Below are 27,239 nucleotides of genomic sequence, written 5' to 3' on the forward strand. Positions count from 1 at the left end.
TTGGAGTATGAAAAACTTAGTCGGCGCAATGGAATTAAGATTTTGGCAGAGGTTGGATGTTCAGTGGAAGAATGTGTTTTAGCGGTAGGTAGTATGATTGGGTATGATAGCATTAAATCAGCCTCAAGGATGAATAGCGCAGTAGTGATATTCTTAGATTCTATTGGAAAAGTGAATACGATGGTGGAGAACGGTGTTGTTTTGAGGGAAACACAGACGAAGGTATTTCCACTTATGAATCCGGCTAAGAAGGTTATATTGTCTAACGTACCACCATTTGTTAGAGATGAAGTGTTGGAGAGAGAATTATCGCGTCATGGTCAAATTGTGTCTACAATAAAGAAAGTTCTTTTTGGATGCAAATCTCCGTTGCTGAAACATGTCGTGTCTCATAGAAGGCAAGTGTATATGATCTTAAAAAAGGACGTCGATGAACTGAATTTAGCGTTTAGTTTTAAGATTGATGGATTTGATTATGTGTTTTACGCTTCTACTGAATCAATGAAATGTTTTGGGTGTGGAAGAGAGGGGCATTTGGTGCGTAGTTGTCCTGAGAAGGAGCGCGCAGAGCCCGGTAGTAGTTATAGTGATGGTACAGATAATGCATTTACGCAAAGAGATGAAATTGCTAAAAATACGGGGGAAGGAAGAAGGTGGGCAGATGTGGTTGGAAAAGGGGGAGAGGAAGGCAGTGTGGATACGGGGACAATTGTGGTGGATCAGAACAAGGAGGGAGGGGAAGCAGTCTGTGAGATTGCGACTGCTGTTGCTGAGGTGGTGTTGGAAAATGAAATTGGAGATAAAGAGGAAATTGAAATAACAGGAAAGGAAGAAGCTGTTTTCAAAGTACCGAGAAGTAAGAGAAAGAATGTAGGGGGGGGTGAAGGGTCTAATTCTAAGAGGAAGGTAGAGATTGATAAATTAGTTGAAGATGGGAAGGTTGGGGATTTGGGAGAGTCTTCCTCTGGGGAGGAGAGCGGGAGTGAGTCATCTGACGCGTCGCAACAAAATAGTGAGATAATTGGGGAGGAAGGAAGGTATGGAATTAAGAAGGTACGCCAATTTCTGAAGTTGACAAAAGGGAAGAAATATATGCAGGATTACAATATAACTGATTTTTTCCCTGAAAGTGAATTGTTTATTGAATCAGCAAAGTTTTTGATGTCAAAAATAACAGGGGGAGGTTTGACAAGCCCTGAAATTGCTAGACTTAAGAAGGTGGTCACGAGAGTGATAAGTGATGTAAATTCTAAAGAAAATGAAAGGGTTTAGTTGCAGTTTTAAACCTGTAAAGAGATGGGATATCTGTATTTTCCTCTGTATATTTTTTTCATTCATGAGCAGTTTTAAGATTTCTTCTTTAAACATAAATGGTGGAAGAGATGTTAAAAAAAGAGCGATAGTGTATGAGTTAATTAGGGGAAAGGGAAGTGACATAAATTTTCTACAAGAAACACATAGTAATTTGGAAAATGAAGTTATGTGGAAAAAGGAATGGGAGGGGACAGTGGTGTGTAGTCATAAAAATTCTAAAAGTGGGGGTGTGGCTATATTGTTCTCAAGGGGGTTTTTGCCTTTGTCTTATGAGGTTGAAGAGGTAGTTGAGGGGAGGTTATTAAAAGTTAGAGCAAGGTATGAAAACATCACTATGTGTCTGATAAATGTCTATGCCCCAGTGGTGGCAGTTGAGAGGGTATGTTTTTTAGAGACATTATCAAATACCATTGAGAAATGTAACAATGAAGATTATTTATTTATTGCTGGGGATTTTAACTGCACAGTCAGTGATTTAGATAGAAATCATCAAGAACCTCATATAGCCTCAAGGACCTTTTTAAAACGCCTCATTGTAACGCATGAATTGTGTGATATTTGGCGGAGACAAAATGGAGGCACAAGGCAGTACACCTGGGCGCATGTGAGAGAGAACATCATCTCTATGGCAAGGTTAGATAGGTTTTATTGTTTTGAGCATCAATCTCAGGTCTGTAAATCAAGTGTGATAACCCCAGTGGGATTTTCTGATCATTGTTTAATAACAGAGGTGGTGTTCATTAATAATGTAAAACCCAAAAGCGCATACTGGCATTTTAATATAACTTTATTGAGTGATGCTCACTTCAGGAAATGTTTTTGTTTTTTCTGGGAGAGGTGGAGGTCTCAAAAGGACAGTTTTATATCCATTCAACAGTGGTGGGATATAGGGAAAATCCAGATTCAACAATTTTGTAAGCAATACACGAGGAATGTCACCAAGGATATCATCAGATCAATGAAAGCCCTAGAGTTTGAAATAGTGGAACTCATGACGTTGGTTGAGACCACAGGAGATTGGGGCCATACGCAGGCACTCAAGAAAAAAAAAGTTGAATTGGCAGATCTGCTGGGTATCAGAGCACAGGGGGCATTGGTGAGAAGTAAGTTTCAGGGAATATCTGAAATGGATGCCTCATCCAAATTTTTCTTTGGTTTAGAGAAAAAGAATGGACAAAGAAAAATTATTCATTGTCTCAAATCAGCTGTTGGACAAGAGCTCACTAGCCCTAGTGAAATTAGAAAGAGGGCAGTAGAGTTCTATGCTGAGCTCTACAAGTGTGAGTACAAAGAGGATAAAACAGTGACACAGAAGTTCCTTGATGGGCTCCCAAAGGTGGATGCAGAAGCTCAGGTTGAGCTTGAGCAACCATTGTCTTTGCAGGAGTTATACTCTGCATTAAAAGGCATGGAAAATGGAAGGGCACCAGGCTTTGATGGGCTTCCCGTTGACTTTTTTAAGTCTTTTTGGACTATGTTGGGAGAAGATTGGCTGGCAGTGATTAATGATAGTTTAACCGGAGGGTTACTACCATTAAGCTGCAGAAGGGCTGTCCTCACCCTACTGCCCAAAAAGGGAGACCCTAGGGAGGTGAAAAACTGGAGGCCGGTGGCTTTATTGTGCACTGATTATAAGATCCTGTCCAAGGCTTTGTCCAACAGGCTGAGGGAGGTGATGGGGCAAATCATACATACGGACCAGTCCTACTGTGTTCCTGGCAGGCAGATAGGGGATAACATTTCTCTGATTCGTGACTTTTTGGACATCTCTAGGGCTATTGGGGTGGATGCAGGTCTAATTTCAATTGATCAGGAAAAGGCATTTGACCGAGTTGAACATCAATATTTATGGCATACGCTTGAGGCGTTTGGGTTCAGATCTGGTTTTATTGACATGATAAAGGTGATATATGGTGACATTGAAAGTGTATTGAAAGTTAACGGTGGTTTGAGTGCTCCTTTTAAAGTGTGTAGAGGTATTAGGCAGGGATGTTCTTTATCAGGGATGCTGTATGCCATTGCTATAGAGCCACTACTAAATAGCATTAGAAGTCGCATTGAAGGGGTGTACCTTTCCAAGGATATTCCTCCTATTCGTCTTTCAGCCTATGCTGATGATGTAGTTGTTTTAGTGAAAAATCAAGCGGAGGTGGATAGTTTGAGTCTAATGGTTGATCGGTTTAGGGGAATATCCTCGGCAAAAGTAAATTGGGAAAAGAGTTGTGCATTACAGATTGGAGAATGGTCTGGAGGGATCATGGCTTTGCCAGGGGGATTGGAATGGTGTAAGGGAGGGTTTAAGTATCTTGGAGTGTACTTAGGAGATGAGGGGATTATGGAAAGAAATTGGATTGGGGTGGTTGAAATGGTGGAAGGGAGGATGAGGAGATGGCGTTGGTTGTTATCTCGAATGTCATATAGGGGGAGAACTATTATAGTTAACAATGTGATTGCCTCTGCATTATGGCATCGGTTGGCAGTTTTAGAACCACCTTCTGGTCTTCTGGCTAAGATACAGGCAATTATGGTAGATTTTTTTTGGGATAAATATCACTGGGTTCCACAAAGTGTTTTGTATTTGTCAAAAGAGGAGGGGGGACAAGGTCTGGTACATCTTGCTAGTAGGGCTGCTGCTTTCCGTTTTCAGTTTATTCAAAGGTTGCTTTATGGACAGGAAAATGTGGTGTGGAGGGGGGTAGCAGGCCTTGTGTTACAGAGGGTTGGAGGTTTAGGTTTAAAGAAGGCTTTATTTCTGGTTGATAGTAGCCAGATTTCTAGGGAGGGAGTACCTCCGTTTTACAGAGGCCTTCTCAGAGTGTGGAGCATAATGAAGGTGTGCAGACGAACTTCAGCGGAGTCAGTGCATTGGCTGTTGGAGGAACCTCTGGTGTGTGGGGCAAGACTGGATTGTACAACTGAAGCTGTTCCACATTTCTCCAAGATTCTGGTGAAGGGAAAAATAATCACCTTAAGACAGTTAATGGCAATGGCTGGGCCCGACTTAATGGATGGAAGACGGTTGGCTGAACATTTGGGGGTGAGGTCGGAAAGGATTGTTGGACAAATGCTGGGAAGCTGCAGGAAAGCTCTGTCAGCGGAAGAATGGGGAATGCTTAATAGCCACAAGAAGAAGGAACAAGATGAAGACGTCTCATTTCCAAGATTAGGGATTACACCAAATATCACAGAGTCAGAGAGAAAGGGTATATTGTTGGATTTGAGAGGGTTGGAGGAGGTGGGTTTGGATGAGGTGAATGGGAAGGATTTGTATAGGGGGTGTGTTAAGGTGTTAAACAAAGAGAAATTGAAAAATAGAAAAGACACTCCATGGAGGGTAAAATTGGGAATTGATGACAAGGTAAAGCCAGCATGGAGAGCACTGTACAAACCACCGTTACAAAAGGGTACTGGTGATATGCAATGGAGGGTGTTACATGGCATTATTGCAGTTAATGCTTTTGTATCTGTCATTAATTCAGATGTTAGAGATGGATGTCCTTTTTGTAATATAAGAGAAACCATTTTTCACTGTTTTATGGAGTGTGAGAGGATAAAACCTTTATTGGAAATACTGGAATCATTGTTTAGAGCTGTAGGTGAGATTTTTAATAACAATGTTTTTATTTTGGGGTTTCAATATAGTAAGCAACAGAAAAGAAAATGTCAAATGTTAAATTTTATTTTGGGACAAGCTAAGATGTCAATTTTTTTGAGTAGGAAACATAAAATAGACACGGGATATGAGAAGGATATAAGATGTGTTTTTAAAGGATTAGTGAAAGCAAGAATAAAAGTGGATTTTGAGTTTTTCTCAGCTGTAAAAGATCTCCCATTGTTTGAGGAGAAGTGGGCATATGAAGGAGCGCTTTGTTTTGTAGAGGAAGGGAAATTATTTTTTGTTGAGGAAATAAGTTGAATGTATATGTTCTTTTGTATTTTTATTTTTATTTATTTTGTGTAGGAATTACGTTCATTGTTTAATTTCTGAAAAGGCAGTGTGTCATTATTTATGTTAACAATTGAGTAGAAAATAAAGGTTTTATAAAAACTCAAACTCTCTCTCTCTCTCTCTCTCTCTGTCTCTCTCTCTCTGTCTCTCTCTCTGTCTCTCTCTCTGTCTTTCTCTGTCTCTGTCTCTCTCTCTCTCTGTCTCTCTCTCTGTCTCTCTCTCTCTGTCTCTCTCTCTGTCTCTCTGTCGTAGATGCCCCGTGGACAGTGCTCCTGGCCAATATCGAACCGGAGTCGACCGGGGTGACCGTGGGTGGTTTGATCCCAGCACGGTCCTACCAGTTCAGGCTGTGTGCGGTCAACGACGTGGGCAGGGGACAGTTCAGCAAGGAGACTGACCGGTGGGTTTTCATTTTCATGTATCCTTTATTTAACCAGGAGAATCCCAGAGATATACAGTGGGGAGAACAAGTATTTGATACACTGCCGATTTTGCAGGTTTTCCTACTTACAAAGCATGTAGAGGTCTGTCATTTTTATCATAGGTACACTTCAACTGTGAGAGACAGTTGAAAAATCCAGAAAATCACATTGTATGATTTTAAGTAATTAATTTGCATTTTATTGCATGACATAAGTATTTGATCACCTACCAACCAGTAAGAATTCCGGCTCTCACAGACCTGTTAGTTTTTCTTTAAGAAGCCCTCCTGTTCTCCACTCATTACCTGTATTAACTGCACCTGTTTGAACTCGTTACCTGTATAAAAGACACCAGTCCACACACTCAATCAAACAGACTCCAACCTCTCCACAATGGCCAAGACCAGAGAGCTGTGTAAGGACATCGGGGATAAATTTGTAGACCTGCACAAGGCTGGGATGGGCTACAGGACAATAGGCAAGCAGCTTGGTGAGAAGGCAACAACAGTTGGCGCAACTATTAGAAAATGGAAGAAGTTCAAGATGACGGTCAATCACCCTCAGTCTGGGGCTCCATGCAAAATCTCATCTCGTGGGGCATCAATGATCATGAGGAAGGTGAGGGATCAGCCCAGAACTACACAGCAGGACCTGGCAATGACCTGAAGAGAGCTGGGACCACAGTCTCAAAGAAAACCATTAGTAACACACCACGCCATCATGGATTAAAATCCTGCAGCGCACGCAAGGTCCCCCTGCTCAAGCCAGCGCATGTGTCACGACTTCGACCGAGGCAGGCTCTCTTTCCCGTTCGGGTGGCGTTCGGCGGTCGTCGTCACCGGCCTATTAGCTGCCACTGATGTTAGTAGGGTGGCCTAATTTGTCCGTGTTCTATTAAAGAGCATTTGTTTTGCAATTGCTGCTCCTGCGCTTTTTTCTTCACACTCCGACACCCAGGCCTTACAGAATCCCGCACCCAACCCTGACCTATGGAGTCAGCAGGAGCAGTGGCCAACCCTCTCCCATCGATGGAGGAACGGGTGCTCCATCATACCACCGTTCTCCACCGTATTGGAACAGCGATGGATTCTATGATGGAGCGAATGGACAGATGGGAGAGGAGTGGTCTTCTCTCTCCACCTTCGGCTCCTCCAGCTCAGGACTCTCCATCCCCCGGCTCCAGCGCTCTCCGTCTGACATTCCCAAGGGATTATGATGGAGCGGCGGCGGGGTGCCAGGGGTTCCTACTCCAACTGGAACTGTACCTTGCCGCCGTAAGACCCACTCCCTCGGGAGCGGAGAGGGTGAGTGTCCTCATCTCCTGCCTCACGGGTCGTGCTCTGGAGTGGGCAAACGCAGTCTGGAATGGCCCAGACTCAGCGAAGGAGCACTACCCAGAGTTCACCCGCCGTTTTCGGGCTGTATTTGACCATCCTACAGAGGGCCGAGCGGCGGGAGAACGACTGTTCCACCTTAGGCAGGAGAAGATGAGCGCCCAGGATTACGCGTTGGAGTTCCGGACCCTGGCTGCAGGATCTGGGTGGAACGACAGGGCCCTTATTGATCACTACCGGTGTAGTCTCCGGGAGGACGTCCGCAGGGAGCTAGCATGTCGGGACACCGCTCTTTCCCTGGATGAGCTGATTGACATGTCTATCCGTCTGGACAATCTGCTGGCTGCCCGCGGGCGTTCTGAGAGGGTCCTGTACGTTCCACCACCCAGTCCCTCCGCTCCTATTCCGATGGAGGTGGGAGGGGCTGGACAGAGGGGTACCGGAGGAGGAGGCTCTCCCTGCACCAGCTGTGATCGGAGAGGACACACGGCCGATCGGTGCTGGGGGGGTCCGTCTGGGAGTCGAGATGGCAGGCGGAACACTTCTCGATCACCCCAGGTGAGTCAGCACCAAACTCACCCAGAACCCCCTGTTAGTCACATGTTTGTCTTGATTTTTTTTCTTAAATTTTTCCCCTCTTCCCAGCATAGGGCGCTAGTCGATTCAGGCGCAGCTGGGAACTTTATGGATCGCGGACTCGCTCTTAGGTTAAGGGTTCCGCTTGTGCCGATAGATTCTCCCTTTCCCGTGCACTCCCTAGATAGCCGGCCATTAGGGTCAGGGGTAGTCAGGGAGACCACGGTTCCCCTGGACATGGTGACGCAGGGGAATCATAAGGAGCGTATTAGCTTTTATATTATTGATTCGCCTGCGTTTCCGGTGGTACTAGGGATTCCCTGGCTGTTCCGGCACAATCCTAAAATTTCGTGGAAACAGGGGGTTCTCCAGGGGTGGTCAAAGGAGTGTTCTGGAAGGTGTTTGGGAGTTTCCATCGGTGCCACGTCGGTGGAAAGTCCAGACCAGGGTTCCACGGTGTACATTCCCCCCGAGTATGCCGATTTGGCAATCGCTTTCAGTAAAAAGAAAGCGACTAAATTACCACCTTATCGACCGGGAAGGAATTGTGCGATAGATCTCCAGGTAGACGCTGCGCTTCCCAAGAGTCACGTGTACCCATTGTCCCAAGAGGAGACGGTGGCTATGGAGACATATGTCACTGAGTCTCTGGGACAGGGGTATATTCGGTCCTCCATCTCACCCGCCTCCTCGAGTTTCTTTTTTGTGAAGAAAAAGGAGGGAGGTTTGCGTCCGTGTATTGATTATAGAGGTCTAAATGCCATCACCATTGGGTTTAGTTACCCACTACCTCTCATTGCTACGGCAATGGAATAATTTCACGGAGCGCAGTTCTTCACAAAATTGGATCTCAGGAGCGCGTATAGTCTGGTGCGTATTCGGAAAGGAGACGAGTGGAAAACCGCATTTAGTACCACATCGGGCCATTATGAGTACTGCGTCATGCCGTATGGGTTAAAGAATGCTCCAGCCGTTTTCCAATCCTTTGTAGACGATATTCTCAGGGACCTGCACGGGCAGGGAGTGGTTGTTTATATCGATGACATTCTGATCTACTCAGCCACTTACGCCGCGCATGTGTCTCTGGTACGCAAGGTGCTTGGTAGACTGCTGGAGCATGACCTATATGTCAAGGCTGAGAAGTGTGTGTTCTCCAAACGAGCCGTCTCTTTTCTGGGTTATCGCATTTCCACCTCGGGCGTGGTGGTAGGGAGTGACCGCATTAAGGCCGTGCGTAATTGGCCGACTCCGACCACGGTAAAGGAGGTGCAGCGGTTTTTGGGTTTTGCCAACTACTACCGGAGGTTTATCCGGGGTTTTGGCCAGGTGGCAGCTCCTATTACCTCACTGCTGAAGGGGGGTCCGGTGCGTTTGCAGTGGTCAGCAAAAGCGGACGGAGCTTTCAACAGGTTGAAGGCGCTGTTCACGGATGCGCCCGTGTTGGCACATCCGGATCCCTCTCTAGCATTCATAGTGGAGGTGGACGTGTCCGAGGCTGGGGTAGGTGCCGTGCTATCACAGCGCTCTGGTACGCCACCAAAACTCCACCCCTGTGCTTTCTTCTCGAAGAAACTCAGCCCAGCGGAGCGTAACTATGATGTGGGGGACCGGGAGTTGTTAGCAGTGGTCAGTGCCCTGAAGGTGTGGAGACACTGGCTTGAGGGGGCTAAGCACCCTTTTCTCATCTGGACCGACCACCAGAATCTGGAGTATATTCGGGCAGCTAGGAGACTGAATCCACGTCAAGCAAGGTGGGCCATGTTCTTTACCCGATTCCAGTTTACCTTAACGTATAGACCGGGCTCCCAGAATGTAAAGGCGGATGCACTGTCCCGTTTTTACGACTCGGACGATCGGCCCACCGAACCCACTCCCATCCTTCCCGCCTCTAGGCTGATAGCACCAGTGGTGTGGGAGGTGGACTCGGACATCGAGCGGGCGTTACCCGCTCCTCCTCAGTGTCCAGTGGGGCGGAAGTACGTGCCGCTTAGTGTTCGGGACAAATTGATTCGGTGGGCTCACGTTCTACCCTCCTCGGGTCACCCTGGGGTGAAGAGGACAGTGGGGAGCCTTCGGGGGAGGTATTGGTGGCCTACCTTGGCGAGAGACGTTAGGGTTTATGTTTCCTCCTGTTCGGTATGCGCCCAGAGTAAGGCTCCTAGGCACCTTCCTAGAGGGAAGTTACAACCCATCCCCGTTCCACAACGGCCTTGGTCGCACCTGTCCGTAGATTTTCTGACCGATCTTCCCCCGTCTCAGGGGAACACTACGGTACTGGTGATTGTGGATCGGTTCTCTAAGTCCTGTCGTCTCCTCCCGTTGCCCGGTATTCCTACAGCCCTACAGACTGCGGAGGCATTATTCACCCACGTCTTCCGGCACTACGGGGTGCCGGAGGACATTGTTTCTGATCGGGGCCCCCAATTCACGTCCCGACTATGGAGGGCGTTTATGGAGCGTTTGGGGGTCTCGGTCAGCCTTACCTCCGGTTATCACCCTGAGAGTAATGGGCAGGTGGAGAGAGTGAACCAGGAGGTGGGTAGGTTTCTGCGGTCGTATTGCCAGGACCGGCCAGGGGAGTGGGCGAGATACATTCCCTGGGCCGAAATGGCCCAGAACTCACTACGCCACTCCTCTACTAACGTGTCCCCCTTTCAGTGTGTATTGGGGTACCAGCCGGTCCTGGCACCATGGCATCCGAGCCAGACCGAGGCTCCTGCGGTGGAGGAATGGGTGCAGCGCTCCAAGGAGACATGGAGAGCCGTCCAGGAATCACTTCAACAAGCTAGTGGACGGCAGAAGAGGAGTGCTGACCGCCACCGCAGTGAGGCCCCCGTGTTTGTACCGGGGGACAGGGTCTGGCTCTCGACCCGAAACCTGCCCCTCCGCTTGCCCTGCCGGAAGCTGGGTCCGCAGTGTGTAGGGCCCTTCAAAGTCCTGAGGAGAATAAACGAGGTGTGTTATCGATTACAACTCCCTTCCTATTATCGTATTAACCCCTCGTTTCATGTGTCTCTCCTCAGGCCGGTGGTAGCTGGTCCCCTGCAGCACGGTGAGGTGCCGGAGGTCCCTCCTCCCCCTCTGGACATCGAGGGGACCCCGGCGTACAAGATACGGGCCATTCTGGACTCGAGACGCCGGGTGAGGGGCCTGCAGTACCTCGTGGACTGGGAGGGGTACGGTCCGGAGGAGAGGTGCTGGGTACCGGTGGGGGACATTTTGGATCCGTCTATGCTGAGGGATTTCCATCGCCTCCATCCGGATCGCCCTGCACCTCGTCCTCCGGGTCGACCTCGAGGCCGGTGTCGGCGCGCTGCGGGAGCCGCGCGTCAGAGGGGGGGTACTGTCACGACTTCGACCGAGGCAGGCTCTCTTTCCCGTTCGGGTGGCGTTCGGCGGTCGTCGTCACCGGCCTATTAGCTGCCACTGATCCTTTTCCCCCCTCCCTATGTGTTTATTGGGCGCACCTGTTTTGTATGAGGGTTAATTACTTGGGTATTTAATCAGCCGGCATTCAAGTTTCTTTGTGTGGGATTGTTTGTATGTAAGTTGGTGTCGGTTTTGTGCTTCATGTTTCTGGACATTATTCATTCCCCACGTGTCTGGGGTAGTTTATTAGTGTACACCCAGTGTGTTAGTAGGGTGGCCTAATTTGTCCGTGTTCTATTAAAGAGCATTTGTTTTGCAATTGCTGCTCCTGCGCTTTTTTCTTCACACTCCGACACCCAGGCCTTACAGCATTTCCAGGCCCGTCTGAAGTTTGCCAATGACCATCTGGATGATCCAGAGGAGGAATGGGAGAAGGTCATGGGGTCTGCTGAGACAAAAATATAGCTTTTTGGTCTAAACTCCACTCGCCGTGTTTGGAGGAAGAAGAAGGATGAGTACAACCCCAGGAACACCATCCCAACCGTGAAGCATGGAGGTGGAAACATCATTCTTTGGGGATGCTTTTCTGCAAAGGGGACAGGACGACTGCACCGTATTGAGGGGAGGATGGATGGGGCCATGTATTGCGAGATCTTGGCCAACAACCTCCTTCCCTCAGTAAGACCATTGAAGATGGGTCGTGGCTGGGTCTTCCAGCATGACAACGACCCGAAACACACAGCCAGGGCAACTAAGGAGTGGCTCCGTAAGAAGCATCTCAAGGTCCTGGAGTGGCCTAGCCAGTCTCCAGACCTGAACCCAATAGAAAATCTTTGGAGGGAGCTGAAAGTCCGTATTGCCCAGCAACAGCCCTGAAACCTGAAGGATCTGGAGAAATTCTGTATGGAGGAGTGGGCCAAAATCCCTGTACCAAATATTAAGTTCTGCTTCTCTGATGTATCAAATACTTATGTCATGCAATAAAATGCTAATTAATTACTTAAATATAGTACAATGTGATTTTCTGGATTTTTGTTTTAGAGTCCGTCTCTCACAGTTGAAGTGTACCTATGATAAAATTAACAGACCTCTACATGCTTTGTAAGTAGGAAGTGGTGTGAGCCTGTCTTTCATAGTTCAATCAATCACATTCATTTGTAATTGACATCAGCAGTTGTTACAGAGGGAGAGATCCAATGTGTTCTAGCAAGAACACCCTGAAGAAAACATCAATAAAATGTTCACTGTTTTTGTACAAACTGGGTTGTGGTCAGTAGGGCACACCGTAGAAAAACCTTTTGCAAAGGAAAAACAAATATGTGTCCTCATTGGACGAGTTCAGGTAGTACCTCCCTGTTTCAAAACGTTTTCTCCCCACTGAATATGATCCTACCTGTTCCTTCCCTTCTCTGTGGTTGGGTTTTGACTCTCTGACTAGTCTCTCAGAAGTCCACAGGGTTTTTCTCAAACATGGGAATGACTGTGTGTTTGATAAGTAGGAGTGAGCTGACCCATGAAAAATACTGCTGTGTGAATCACGATGGGTGTGATGACCCAGCTACTGCTCTCTCTCTCTCTCTCTCTCTCCTTCCATCTCTCTGTGTCTTTAGAGTAATACAGAGTGCTGAACGAGACAGAGCTTCAAACAGAAAGTCAAATCTCCAGAGTACTGTTGACGCCTTAGATATAGCTCAACACACACACACTCGCCTCAAACACTAACTACACACACCCTCAGAGACATACTAACTACTACACACCCTCAGAGACATATTAACTACTACACACCCTCAGAGACATACTAACTACTACACACCCTCATAGACATACTAACTACTACACACACCCTCAGAGACATACAAACTACTACACACACCCTCAGAGACATACTAACTACTACACACCCTCAGAGACATACTAACTACTACACACCCTCAGAGACATACTAACTACTACACACCCTCAGAGACATACTAACTACACACACCCTCAGAGACATACTAACTACTACACACCCTCAGAGATATACTAACTACTACACACACCCTCAGAGACATACTAACTACTACACACACCCTCAGAGACATACTAACTACTACACACCCTCAGAGACATACTAACTACTACACACACCCTCAGAGACATACTAACTACTACACACACCCTCAGAGACACACTAACTACTACACACACACTCAGAGACATACTAACTACTACACACCCTCAGAGACATACTAACTACTACACACCCTCAGAGACATACTAACTACTACACACACCCTCAGAGACATACTAACTACTACACACCCTCAAAGACATACTAACTACTACACACACCCTCAGAGACATACTAACTACTACGCACCCTCAAAGACATACTAACTACTACATACCCTCAGAGACATACTAACTACTATACACACTAACTACTACACACCCTCAGAGACATACTAACTACTGCACACCCACAGAGACATACTAACTACTACACACACCCTCAGAGATATACTAACTACTACACACACCCTCAGAGACACACTAACTACTACACACACCCTCAGAGACACACTAACTACTACAAACCCTCAGAGACATACTAACTACTACACACACCCTCAGAGACATACTAACTACTACACACCCTCAGAGACATACTAACTACTACACACCCTCAGAGACATACTAACTACACACACCCTCAGAGACATACTAACTACTACACACCCTCAGAGACATACTAACTACTACACACCCTCAGAGACATACTAACTACTACACACACCCTCAGAGACATACTAACTACTACACACCCTCAGAGACATACTAACTACTATACACACTAACTACTATACACCCTCAGAGACATACTAACTACTGCACACCCACAGAGACATACTAACTACTACACACCCTCAGAGACATACTAACTACACACACCCTCAGAGACATACTAACTACTACACACCCTCAGAGACATACTAACTACTACACACCCTCAGAGACATACTAACTACTACACACCCTCAGAGACATACTAACTACTACACACCCTCAGAGACATACTAACTACTACACACCCTCAGAGACATACTAACTACTACACACTCTCAGAGACATACTAACTACTACACACCCTCAGAGACATACTAACTACTACACACCCTCAGATATATACTAACTACTACACACCCTCAGAGACATACTAACTACTACACACACCCTCAGAGATTTACTAACTACTACACACACCCTCAGAGACATACTAACTACTACACACACCCTCAGAGAAATACCAACTACTACACACCCTCAAAGACATACTAACTGCTACTACACACCCTCAAAGACATACTAACTACTACACACCCTCAGAGACATACTAACTACTATACACACTAACTACTGCACACCCACAGAGACATACTAACTACTGCACACCCACAGAGACATACTAACTACTACACACACCCTCAGAGACATACTAACTACTACACACACCCTCAGAGACACACTAACTACTACACACACCCTCAGAGACACACTAACTACTACACACCCTCAGAGACATACTAACTACTACACACACCCTCAGAGACATACTAACTACTACACACACCCTCAGAGACATGCTAACTACTACACACACCCTCAGAGACATACTAACTACTACACACCCTCAGAGACATACTAACTACTACACACCATCAGAGATATACTAACTACTACACACCCTCAGAGACATACTAACTACTACACACCCTCAGAGACATACTAACTACTACACACACCCTCAGAGACATACTAACTACTACACACCCTCAGAGACATACTAACTACTACAAACACCCTCAGAGACATACTAACTACTACACACCCTCAGAGACATACTAACTACTACACACCCTCAGAGACATACTAACTACACACCCTCAGAGACATACTAACTACTTCACACCCTCAGAGATATACTAACTACTACACACCCTCAGAGACACACTAACTACTACACACACCCTCATAGACATACTGACTACTACACACCCTCAGAGACATACTAACTACTACACACCCTCAGAGACATACTAACTACTACACACACCCTCAGAGACATACTAACTACTACACACCCTCAAAGACATACTAACTACTACACACACCCTCAGAGACATACTAACTACTACACACCCTCAAAGACATACTAACTACTACACACCCTCAGAGACATACTAACTACTATACACACTAACTACTATACACCCTCAGAGACATACTAACTACTACACACCCTCAAAGACATACTAACTACTACACACACCCTCAGAGACATACTAACTACTACACACCCTCAGAGACATACTAACTACACACACCCTCAGAGACATACTAACTACTACACACCCTCAGAGACATACTAACTACTACACACCATCAGAGACATACTAACTACTACACACCCTCAGAGACATACTAACTACTACACACCCTCAGAGACATACTAACTACTACACACACCCTCAGAGATATACTAACTACTACACACCCTCAGAGATATACTAACAACTACACACCCTCAGAGACATACTAACTACTACACACCCTCAGAGACATACTAACTACTACACACACCCTCAGAGACATACTAACTACTACACACCCTCAGAGACATACTAACTACTATACACACTAACTACTATACACCCTCAGAGACATACTAACTACTGCACACCCACAGAGATATACTAACTACTACACACCCTCAGAGACATACTAACTACTACACACCCTCAGAGACATACTAACTACTACACACCCTCAGAGACATACTAACTACTACACACCCTCAGAGACATACTAACTACTACACACCCTCAGAGACATACTAACTACTACACACCCTCAGAGACATACTAACTACTACACACACCCTCAGAGAAATACTAACTACTACACACACCCTCAGAGACATACTAACTACTTCACACCCTCAGAGACATACTAACTACTACACACCCTCAGAGACATACTAACTACTATACACCCTCAAAGACATACTAACTACTACACACACCCTCAGAGACATACTAACTACTACACACACCCTCAGAGACACACTAACTACTACACACACCCTCAGAGACACACTAACTACTACACACCCTCAGAGACATACTAACTACTACACACACCCTCAGAGACACACTAACTACTACACACACCCTCAGAGACATACTAACTACTACACACCCTCAGAGACATACTAACTACTACACACCCTCAGAGACATACTAACTACTACACACCATCAGAGATATACTAACTACTACACACCCTCAGGGACATACTAACTACTACACACCCTCAGAGACATACTAACTACTACACACCCTCAGAGACATACTAACTACTACACACACCCTCAGAGACATACTAACTACTACACACACCCTCAGAGACATACTAACTACTACACACACCCTCAGAGACATACTAACTACTACACACACCCTCAGAGACATACTAACTACTACACACACCCTCAGAGACATACTAACCACTACAAACCCTCAGAGACATACTAACTACTATACACCCTCAGAGACACACTAACTACTACACACCCTCATAGACATACTAACTACTACACACACCCTCAGAGACACACTAACTACTACATACACCCTCATAGATATACTAACTACTATACACCCTCAGAGACACACTAACTACTACACACCCTCAGAGACATACTAACTACTACACACACCCTCAGAGAAATACTAACTACTACACACCCTCAGAGACATACTAACTACTACACACCCTCAGAGATATACTAACTACTATACACCCTCAGAGACATACTAACTACTACACACCCTCAGAGACATACTAACTACTACACACACCCTCAGAGACATACTAACTACTACACACCCTCAGAGACATACTAACTACTACACACCCTCAGCGACATACTAACTACTACACACCCTCAGAGACATACTAACTACTACACCCCCTGTAGAGACATACTAACTACTACACATCCTCAGAGACATACTAACTACTACACACATCCTCAGAGACATACTAACTACTACACACCCTCAGAGGCATACTAACTACTACACACACCCTCAGAGACATACTAACTACTACACCCCCTGTAGAGACATACTAACTACTACACACACCCTCAGAGATATACTAACTACTACACACCCTCAGAGACATACTAACTACTACACACACCCTCAGAGACATACTAACTACTACACACCCTCAGAGACATACTAACTACTACACACCCTCAGAGATATACTAACTACTATACACCCTCAGAGGCATACTAACTACTACACACCCTCAGAGACATACTAACTACTACACACACCCTCAGAGACATACTAACTACTACACACCCTCAGAGACATACTAACTACTACACACCCTCAGAGACATACTAACTACTACACCCCCTGTAGAGACATACTAACTACTACACATCCTCAGAGACATACTAACTACTACACACATCCTCAGAGACATACTAACTACTACACACCCTCAGAGACATACTAACTACTACACACCCAAAAGAATAAAGACATTTCAAATGTCATATTATAACTATGTACAGTGTTATAACAATGTGCAAATAGTTAAAGTACAAAGGGCAAAATGAACAAGTATCTCTCTCTCTCTCTGCCTCTATCTGTGCTCCAGAACACAACTTCTCTGTTTCTATGCAAAGAAGATGAATTGAGATGTCAACTTAAATGAAGTCTCCCTGGAATCCTTCAGTGGCGTTAGCCTGCTTTATCTGCACATGCATCCCAAACGACTCTCTCTTCCCTTTACAGTGTCCTACATTTGACCAGGACCTATAGGGCTCTACTGCACTCTAAATGGACTACAGAGTCATTTGGGACGCAGTCCGTGACTTCTTTGATGGTAGCTGAGCTGAAGAGACAGCTCTCTGAGGGAGAGATATCACAGAGACTTTTACTGTGGCATAGACACAGACAGCCCTTAGTTAGATAGATCAGTGACAATGATGGTCTGACCAATTCTGCTTTGTGCTGCCTTTACACACACACACACACACACACACACACACACACACACACACACACACACACACACACACACACACACACACACACACACACACACACACACACACACACACACACACACACACACTCTCTCTTTTAACGATTACATAACAAAAAGACATGGAAATATTCAGAAACATTTGTTAATTCATACCAGTTTTCTCTCTCTCCCTCTCTCTCCCTCCCTCTCTCCCACCAGACTCTCTCTACCAGAGGAGCCTCCCAGTGCCCCTCCTCAGACGGTGATTGCCAGTGGTCGTACCAACCAGTCCATCATGATCCAGTGGCAACCACCCCCGGAGAGCCACCAGAATGGACCGCTCCAGGGATACATCATCAGGTGAGACACAGAGCGGATTGGTCCAGGTTGAAGATGGAGGGGGTCAATGACATTCATCTGGGTTATTAACCTGTATAACACCACTTGGGTCATGGTCACAATCCTAATGTCTTCGTCCTCCCCTTCCATCTCTTTTCACCCTCACTTCCCCCTTTCTGCACTGTCTAACCATCCCTCTCTCTCTCCCCTCCTAGGTACTGTCTGTCAGGACTACCAGTGGACTGTCAGATGAAGAACATCACCAGGCCAGACCAGAATAACCTGCTCCTGGAGGACCTCATCATCTGGACTAACTATGAGATGGAGGTGGCAGCCTACAACAGGGCTGGGAGGGGTACCTACAGCCACAAGGTTACAGAGTGGACCCTGCAGGGAGGTGAGGATGGATGAAGTCCATTTCATCAGTCACGTGGTTAAACATAGTTCTCCAGCTTTAAGGGTTGAGAAGTGAAGTACTTCTCTTAGCTCTCTGTGGAACATAGAACCACAACAAACCCACGCCGTGCCAGAAGCTCCTCTGCAGCTTTAAGGGTTGAGAAGTGAAGTACTTCTCTTAGCTCTCTGTGGAACATAGAACCACAACAAACCCACGCCTTGCCAGAAGCTCCTCTGCAGCTTTCTGAGGGCCGGTTATTCAATCATCCCTCTTCTCTTCCTATCTCATCTTTTCTCTCTCTCTCTCTCGTATCTCCCTCCATCTCTCTCCCAGTCCCCACTGTCCCACCAGGTAATGTCCAGGCTGAGCCATTCAACTCCTCTACAGTCAGGCTGACCTGGTCAGCTCCTAGCCCTCAGTTCATCAACGGCATCAACCAGGGATACAAGGTGGGCAACAGAGAGCAGAGACCCTTACCAGAGACAAATATTCTTATTGGATGTGCAGTAGAACGACCTGTTCTGTAAATACATCTCTCTACTGTCATACACTGCCCTCTAGTGGTTAGAATAAAAACTGCATTCTCCAGCATTAGACGTACCAGTGCCTCAACAGATCACTCTAAACCAGCTGCAGTGTTTTGTTGTCTTTTCTCTTATGACATGTTTAAATTATCCCTCCGTCTGTTTCCAGCTGTTGGCGTGGGAGGCGGGTCACGAGGAGGACGTTACCATGGTGACAGTGAGACCTAACTTCCAGGACAGCGTGCATGTGGGCTACGTGACGGGACTGAAGAAGTTCACAGAGTACTACACCTCTGTCCTGTGTTTCACTACGCCTGGAGACGGCCCCCGCAGCCCGCCTCACAGACTACGCACGCACGAAGACAGTGAGTACCACAGTCACATAACTATACCAAACCTGTAGGCACTCACGAAGACAGTGAGTACCACAGTCACATAACTATACCAAACCTGTAGGCACTCACGAAGACAGTGAGTACTACAGTCACATAACTATACCAAACCTGTAGGCACTCACGAAGACGGTGAGTACCACAGTCACATAACTATACCAAACCAGTAGGCACTCACGAAGACAGTGAGTACCACAGTCACATAATTATACCAAACCTGTAGGCACTCACAAAGACAGTGAGCACCACAGTCACATAATTATACCAAACCTGTAGGCACTCACGAAGACAGTGAGTACCACAGTCACATAATTATACCAAACCTGTAGGCACTCACAAAGACAGTGTCTCACAGGCACAGACAAAAGCTATTCGATTTCCACATTATTCTATCGACCCGAAGGCCCCGGACTGTACTGTGTTGGCTCAGATATTGTTTGTATGCGTAACTGGGACAGCGCAGTACAGCTCAGTCTGTCACAAATTGGCCCGGGTAAAAAGCATATTACAAACTATTACAGACTCAATATACTACTGTAAAGTATATGGTATATGGTATAACTAAAGTATATGGTACTACTGTAAAGTATATGGTACTACTGTAAAGTATATGATACTACTGCAAAGTATATGGTACTACTGTAAAGTATATGATACGACTGTAAAGTATATGATACTACTGCAAAGTATATGGTACTACTGTAAAGTATATGGTACTACTGTAAAGTATATGATACTACTGCAAGTATATGGTACTACTGTAAAGTATATGGTACTACTGTAAAAGTATGTGGTACTACTGTAAAGTATATGATACTACTGTAAAGGATATAGTACTACTGTAAAGTATATGGTACCACTGTAAATTATATGGTATATGGTATAACTAAACTATATGGTACTACTGTAAAGTATATGGTACTACTGTAAAGTATATGGTACTACTGTAAAGTATATGGTACTACTGTAAAGTATATGGTACTACTATAAAGTATATGGTACTAATGTAAATTATATGGTACTACTGCAAAGTATATGGTACTTCATCAAAGTATATGAAACTACTGTAAAGTATATGGTACAACTGGAAAGTATATGGTACTACTTTAAAGTATATGGTACTACTTTAAAGTATATGATATTACTGTAAAGTATATGATACTACTGTAAAGTATATGGTACTACTCTAAAGTATACGATACTTGTGCACTAAACATACTGGACACTCACTGTATAATCCTTGCCTTGTGTGTGTCCAGCGCCTGGTGCCGTTGGTCACCTGAGCTTTACAGAGATCCTGGACACATCTCTGAAGGTCAGCTGGAAAGATCCCAATGAGAAGAATGGAGTCCTCACAGGTACTGCACCTAGTATAGTAGAGTATCTAACAATAACCCTCTCTGGGGAGACCACAACGAGAAGAATGGAGTCCTCACAGGTACTGTACCTAGAATAGTAGAGTATCTAACAATAACCCTCTCTGGAGAGACCTCAATGAGAAGAATGGAGTCCTCACAGGTACTTTACCTAGTATAGTAGAGTATCTAACAATAACCCTCTCTGGAGAGACCTCAACGAGAAGAAGGGTGTCCTCACAGGTACTGTACCTAGTATAGCATCTAACCCTACCCCTCTCTGGAAAGATCCCAATGAGAAGAATGGAGTCCTCACAGGTACTTTATCTAGTATAGTAGAGTATCTAACAATAACCCTCTCTGGAGAGACCTCAACGAGAAGAAGGGAGTCCTCACAGGTACTGTACCTAGTATAGTATCTAACCCTAACCCTCTCTGGAGAGACATCAACGAGAAGAATGGAGTCCTCACAGGTACTGTACCTAGTATAGTATCTAACAATAACCCTCTCTGGAAAGACCTCAACTAGAAGATCAGAGTCCTCACAGTTAACTAGGTCTACTGTAGACATGGTCTATGGTTGACCCTGTTTGTTGGATGTGTGTTGTGCTTGGTTGGGTACTGTGGTAGCTTAAGTATCCATTTCTGTGCAAATGGCAGATAAAGATCTATTCTATTCCATTCTATTCACTTCTATAGGGAAAGGGAAAGGGGGATACCTAGTCAGTTCTATTCTAGTCTGTTCATATGTCCTCTGTATCAGTCTAACCAGCTGTGATGTCCCTCTCCTATAGGCTACCGCATCTCGTGGGAGGAGTTTAACCGGACCAACACCCGGGTCACCCACTACCTCCCTAACCTGACCCAGGAGTACCGAGTCACCGGGCTGACCGCCCTCACCACCTACACCATCCAGGTGGCTGGGATGACCTCCAAGGGTCAGGGTCAACTCTCTTCTTCTACTATATCATCTGGAGTTCCCCCAGGTTAGTACCTCCCCCTAACCATTCCCCAGGTTAGTACCTCCCGCTAACCATCCCCCAGGTTAGTACCTCCCCCTAACCATCCCCCAGGTTAGTATTTTCCACTAACCATCCCCCAGGTTAGTACCTCCACCTAACCATCCCCCAGGTTAGTACCTCCCCCTAACCATCCCCCAGGTTAGTACCTCCCCCTAACCATCCCCCAGGTTAGTACCTCCCCCTAACCCTACCTCCAGGTTAGTACCTCCCCCTAACCCTACCCCCAGGTTAGTACCTCCCCCTAACCCTCCCCCAGGTCAGTACCTCCCCCTCCCCCAGGTCAGTACCTCCCCCTAACCCTACCCCCAGGTTAGTACCTCCCCCTAACCATCCCCCAGGTTAGTACCTCCCCCTAACCATCCCCCAGGTTAGTACCTCCCACTAACCATCTCCCAGGTTAGTACCTCCACCTAACCATCCCCCAGGTTAGTACCTCCCCCTAACCATCCCCCAGGTTAGTACCTCCCCCTAACCATCCCCCAGGTTAGTACCTCCCCCTAACCCTACCCCCAGGTTAGTACCTCCCCCTAACCCTCCCCCTCTCCCAGGTCAGTACCTTACTTTACTCTGTACTTTATCTCCGTCCCTGATCTCACTGTCCCTCCTCCTTTATCTCCATCCCTGATCTCACTGTCTCTCCTCCTTTATCTCCATCCCTGATCTCACTGTGTCTCTCCTCCTTTATCTCCGTCCCTGATCTCACTGTGTCTCTCCTCCTTTATCTCCATCCCTGATCTCACTGTCTCTCCTCCTTTATCTCCGTCCCTGATCTCACTGTCTCTCCTCCTTTATCTCCATCCCTGATCTCACTGTGTCTCTCCTCCTTTATCTCCGTCCCTGATCTCACTGTGTCCCTCCTCCTTTATCTCCGTCCCTGATCTCACTGTGTCTCTCCTCCTTTATCTCCGTCCCTGATCTCACTGTGTCCCTCCTCCTTTATCTCCGTCCCTGATCTCACTGTGTCCCTCCTCCTTTATCTCCGTCCCTGATCTCACTGTGTCCCTCCTCCTTTATCTCCATCCCTGATCTCATCGTGTCTTTCCTCCTCCCTATACAGAGATGCCGGGCCCGCCAACCAACATAGCCATCTCCAACATCGGCCCCCGCTCTGTGGCCCTGCAGTTTATACCTGGCTATGACGGCAAGACATCCATCTCACGCTGGCAGGTCGAGGCACAGGTGAGAGACACATCCAATCAATCAATAAAACAATGAATGAAGCGAGCATCAATCAAACTTTAAGTGAATTTAAAAAATCATAGTCTCTCTCTCTCTCTATCTCCCTCCCTCCCTCTCTCTCTCTCTTTATCGCCCTCTCTCTTCTCTCTCTCTCTCTCTCTCTCTCTCTTTATCTCCCTCTCTCTTCTCTCTTTCTCTCCCTCTCTCTTCTCTCTCTCTCTCTCTCTCTCTCTCTCTCTCTCTCTCTCTCCCTCGCCCTCTCTCTATCTCCCTCCCACTCTCTCTCTCCCTCTCCCTCTTCCCCTTCAAAACCCCCATCTCCCCCCTCTCTCTCTTTTTCCTCTTCTCTCTACCCCCTCTCTCTCACCCTACCCATCATTATACCCACATCATTATACCCTCTTTAGATTGGTATAACCGGGGAAAATGAGGAGTGGGTGATGGTCCACCAGTTGCCCAACGAGCCTGATGCCCGCTCCCTGGAGGTCGTGGACCTGAACCCCTACACCTCCTATAGGTACAGTAGAACATCACTAGTACAGCTACAACAGGTACCTAACACCACCTCCTATAGGTACAGTAGAGCATCACTAGTACAGCTACAACAGGTACCTAACACCACCTCCTATAGGTACAGTAGAACATCACTAGTACAGCTACAACAGGTACCTGACACTACACCTCCTATAGGTACAGTAGAACATCACTAGTACAGCTACAACAGGTACCTAACACCACCTCCTATAGGTACAGTAGAACATCACTAGTACAGCTACAACAGGTACCTAACACCACCTCCTATAGGTACAGTAGAACATCACTAGTACAGCTACAACAGGTACCTAACACCACCTCCTATAGGTACAGTAGAACATCACTAGTACAGCTACAACAGGTACCTAACACCACCTCCTATAGGTACAGTAGAACATCACTAGTACAGCTACAACAGGTACCTAACACCACCTCCTATAGGTACAGTAGAACATCACTAGTACAGCTACAACAGGTACCTAACACCACCTCCTATAGGTACAGTAGAACATCACTAGTACAGCTACAACAGGTACCTGACACCACCTCCTATAGGTACAGTAGAACATCACTAGTACAGCTACAACAGGTACCTAACACCACCTCCTATAGGTACAGTAGAACATCACTAGTACAGCTACAACAGGTACCTGACACCACCTCCTATAGGTACAGTAGAACATCACTAGTACAGCTACAACAGGTACCTAACACCACCTCCTATAGGTACAGTAGAACATCACTAGTACTGGTATCTGACACCACCTCCAATAGGTACAGTAGAACATCACTAGTACAGCTACAACAGGTACCTGACACCACCTCCTATAGGTACAGTAGAACATCACTAGTACAGCTACAACAGGTACCTAACACCACCTCCTATAGGTACAGTAGAACATCACTAGTACAGCTACAACAGGTACCTGACACCACCTCCAATAGGTACAGTAGAACATCACTAGTACAGCTACAACAGGTACCTAACACCACCTCCTATAGGTACAGTAGAACATCACTAGTACTGCTACAACAGGTACCTAACACCTCCTATAGGTACAGTAGAACATCACTAGTACTGGTATCTGACACCACCTCCTATAGGTACAGTAGAACATCACTAGTACAGCTACAACAGGTACCTAACACCATACCTCCTATAGGTACAGTAGAACATCACTAGTACAGCTACAACAGCTACCTAACACTACACCTCCTATAGGTACAGTAGAACATCACTAGTACAGCTACAACAGGTACCTGACACTACACCTCCTATAGGTACAGTAGAACATCACTAGTACAGCTACAACAGGTACCTGACACCACCTCCTATAGGTACAGTAGAACATCACTAGTACAGCTACAACAGCTACCTAACACCACCTCCTATAGGTACAGTAGAACATCACTAGTACAGCTACAACAGGTACCTAACACCACCTCCTATAGGTACAGTAGAACATCACTAGTACAGCTACAACAGGTACCTGACACCACCTCCTATAGGTACAGTAGAACATCACTAGTACAGCTACAACAGGTACCTAACACCACCTCCTATAGGTACAGTAGAACATCACTAGTACAGCTACAACAGGTACCTAACACCACCTCCTATAGGTACAGTAGAACATCACTAGTACAGCTACAACAGGTACCTAACACCACCTCCTATAGGTACAGTAGAACATCACTAGTACAGCTACAACAGGTACCTAACACCACCTCCTATAGGTACAGTAGAACATCACTAGTACAGCTACAACAGGTACCTGACACCACCTCCTATAGGTACAGTAGAACATCACTAGTACAGCTACAACAGGTACCTAACACCACCTCCTATAGGTACAGTAGAACATCACTAGTACTGGTATCTGACACCACCTCCAATAGGTACAGTAGAACATCACTAGTACAGCTACAACAGGTACCTAACACCTCCTATAGGTACAGTAGAACATCACTAGTACAGCTACAACAGGTATCTGACACCACCTCCTATAGGTACAGTAGAACATCACTAGTACAGGTACAACAGGTACCTAACACCACCCCCTATAGGTACAGTAGAACATCACTAGTACAGCTACAACAGGTACCTGACACTACACCTCCTATAGGTACAGTAGAACATCACTAGTACTGGTATCTAACACCACCTCCTATAGGTACAGTAGAACATCACTAGTACAGCTACAACAGGTACCTGACACCACCTCCTATAGGTACAGTAGAACATCACTAGTACAGCTACAACAGGTACCTAACACTACACCTCCTATAGGTAGAGTAGAACATCACTAGTACAGCTACAACAGGTACCTAACACCACCTCCTATAGGTACAGTAGAACATCACTAGTACTGGTATCTGACACCACCTCCTATAGGTACAGTAGAACATCACTAGTACAGCTACAACAGGTACCTAACACCACCTCCTATAGGTACAGTAGAACATCACTAGTACAGCTACAACAGGTACCTAACACCACCTCCTATAGGTACAGTAGAACATCACTAGTACAGGTACCTGACACCACCTCCTATAGGTACAGTAGAACATCACTAGTACAGCTACAACAGGTACCTAACACCACCTCCTATAGGTACAGTAGAACATCACTAGTACAGTTACAACAGGTACCTAACACCACCTCCTATAGGTACAGTAGAACATCACTAGTACAGCTACCTAACACCACCTCCTATAGGTACAGTAGAACATCACTAGTACAGCTACAACAGGTACCTAACACCACCTCCTATAGGAACAGTAGAACATCACTAGTACAGCTACAACAGGTACCTGACACCACCTCCTATAGGTACAGTAGAACATCACTAGTACTGGTATCTGACACCACCTCCTATAGGTACAGTAGAACATCACTAGTACAGCTACAACAGGTACCTAACACTACACCTCCTATAGGTACAGTAGAACATCACTAGTACAGCTACAACAGGTACCTAACACCACCTCCTATAGGTACAGTAGAACATCACTAGTACAGCTACAACAGGTACCTGACACTACACCTCCTATAGGTACAGTAGAACATCACTAGTACAGCTACAACAGGTACCTAACACCACCTCCTATAGGTACAGTAGAACATCACTAGTACAGCTACAACAGGTACCTGACACTACACCTCCTATAGGTACAGTAGAACATCACTAGTACAGCTACAACAGGTATCTGACACCACCTCCTATAGGTACAGTAGAACATCACTAGTACAGCTACAACAGGTACCTAACACCACCTCCTATAGGTACAGTAGAACATCACTAGTACAGCTACAACAGGTACCTAACACCACCTCCTATAGGTACAGTAGAACATCACTAGTACTGGTATCTGACACCACCTCCTATAGGTACAGTAGAACATCACTAGTACAGCTACAACAGGTACCTAACA

General features: G+C 46.0%; 1 protein-coding gene across 1 annotated transcript in view; it reads left to right on the forward strand.

The window, feature by feature from the left end:
- Positions 1–27,239, forward strand: part of LOC129867574 (protein sidekick-2-like) — a 100,653-nt gene that overhangs the window by 32,200 nt on the left and 41,214 nt on the right. The window contains exons 13-21 of the mRNA XM_055941065.1: positions 5,516–5,663; positions 18,282–18,422; positions 18,617–18,798; positions 19,132–19,247; positions 19,492–19,687; positions 20,974–21,072; positions 21,864–22,055; positions 23,149–23,270; positions 23,678–23,787. Of these exons, the coding sequence (XP_055797040.1) occupies positions 5,516–5,663; positions 18,282–18,422; positions 18,617–18,798; positions 19,132–19,247; positions 19,492–19,687; positions 20,974–21,072; positions 21,864–22,055; positions 23,149–23,270; positions 23,678–23,787 (1,306 nt within the window). The remainder of the gene's footprint in view (positions 1–5,515; positions 5,664–18,281; positions 18,423–18,616; positions 18,799–19,131; positions 19,248–19,491; positions 19,688–20,973; positions 21,073–21,863; positions 22,056–23,148; positions 23,271–23,677; positions 23,788–27,239) is intronic.

This window comes from Salvelinus fontinalis, chromosome 2 (genome assembly GCF_029448725.1).
Source record: "Salvelinus fontinalis isolate EN_2023a chromosome 2, ASM2944872v1, whole genome shotgun sequence".
Classification (NCBI taxonomy): Eukaryota; Metazoa; Chordata; class Actinopteri; order Salmoniformes; family Salmonidae; genus Salvelinus; species Salvelinus fontinalis.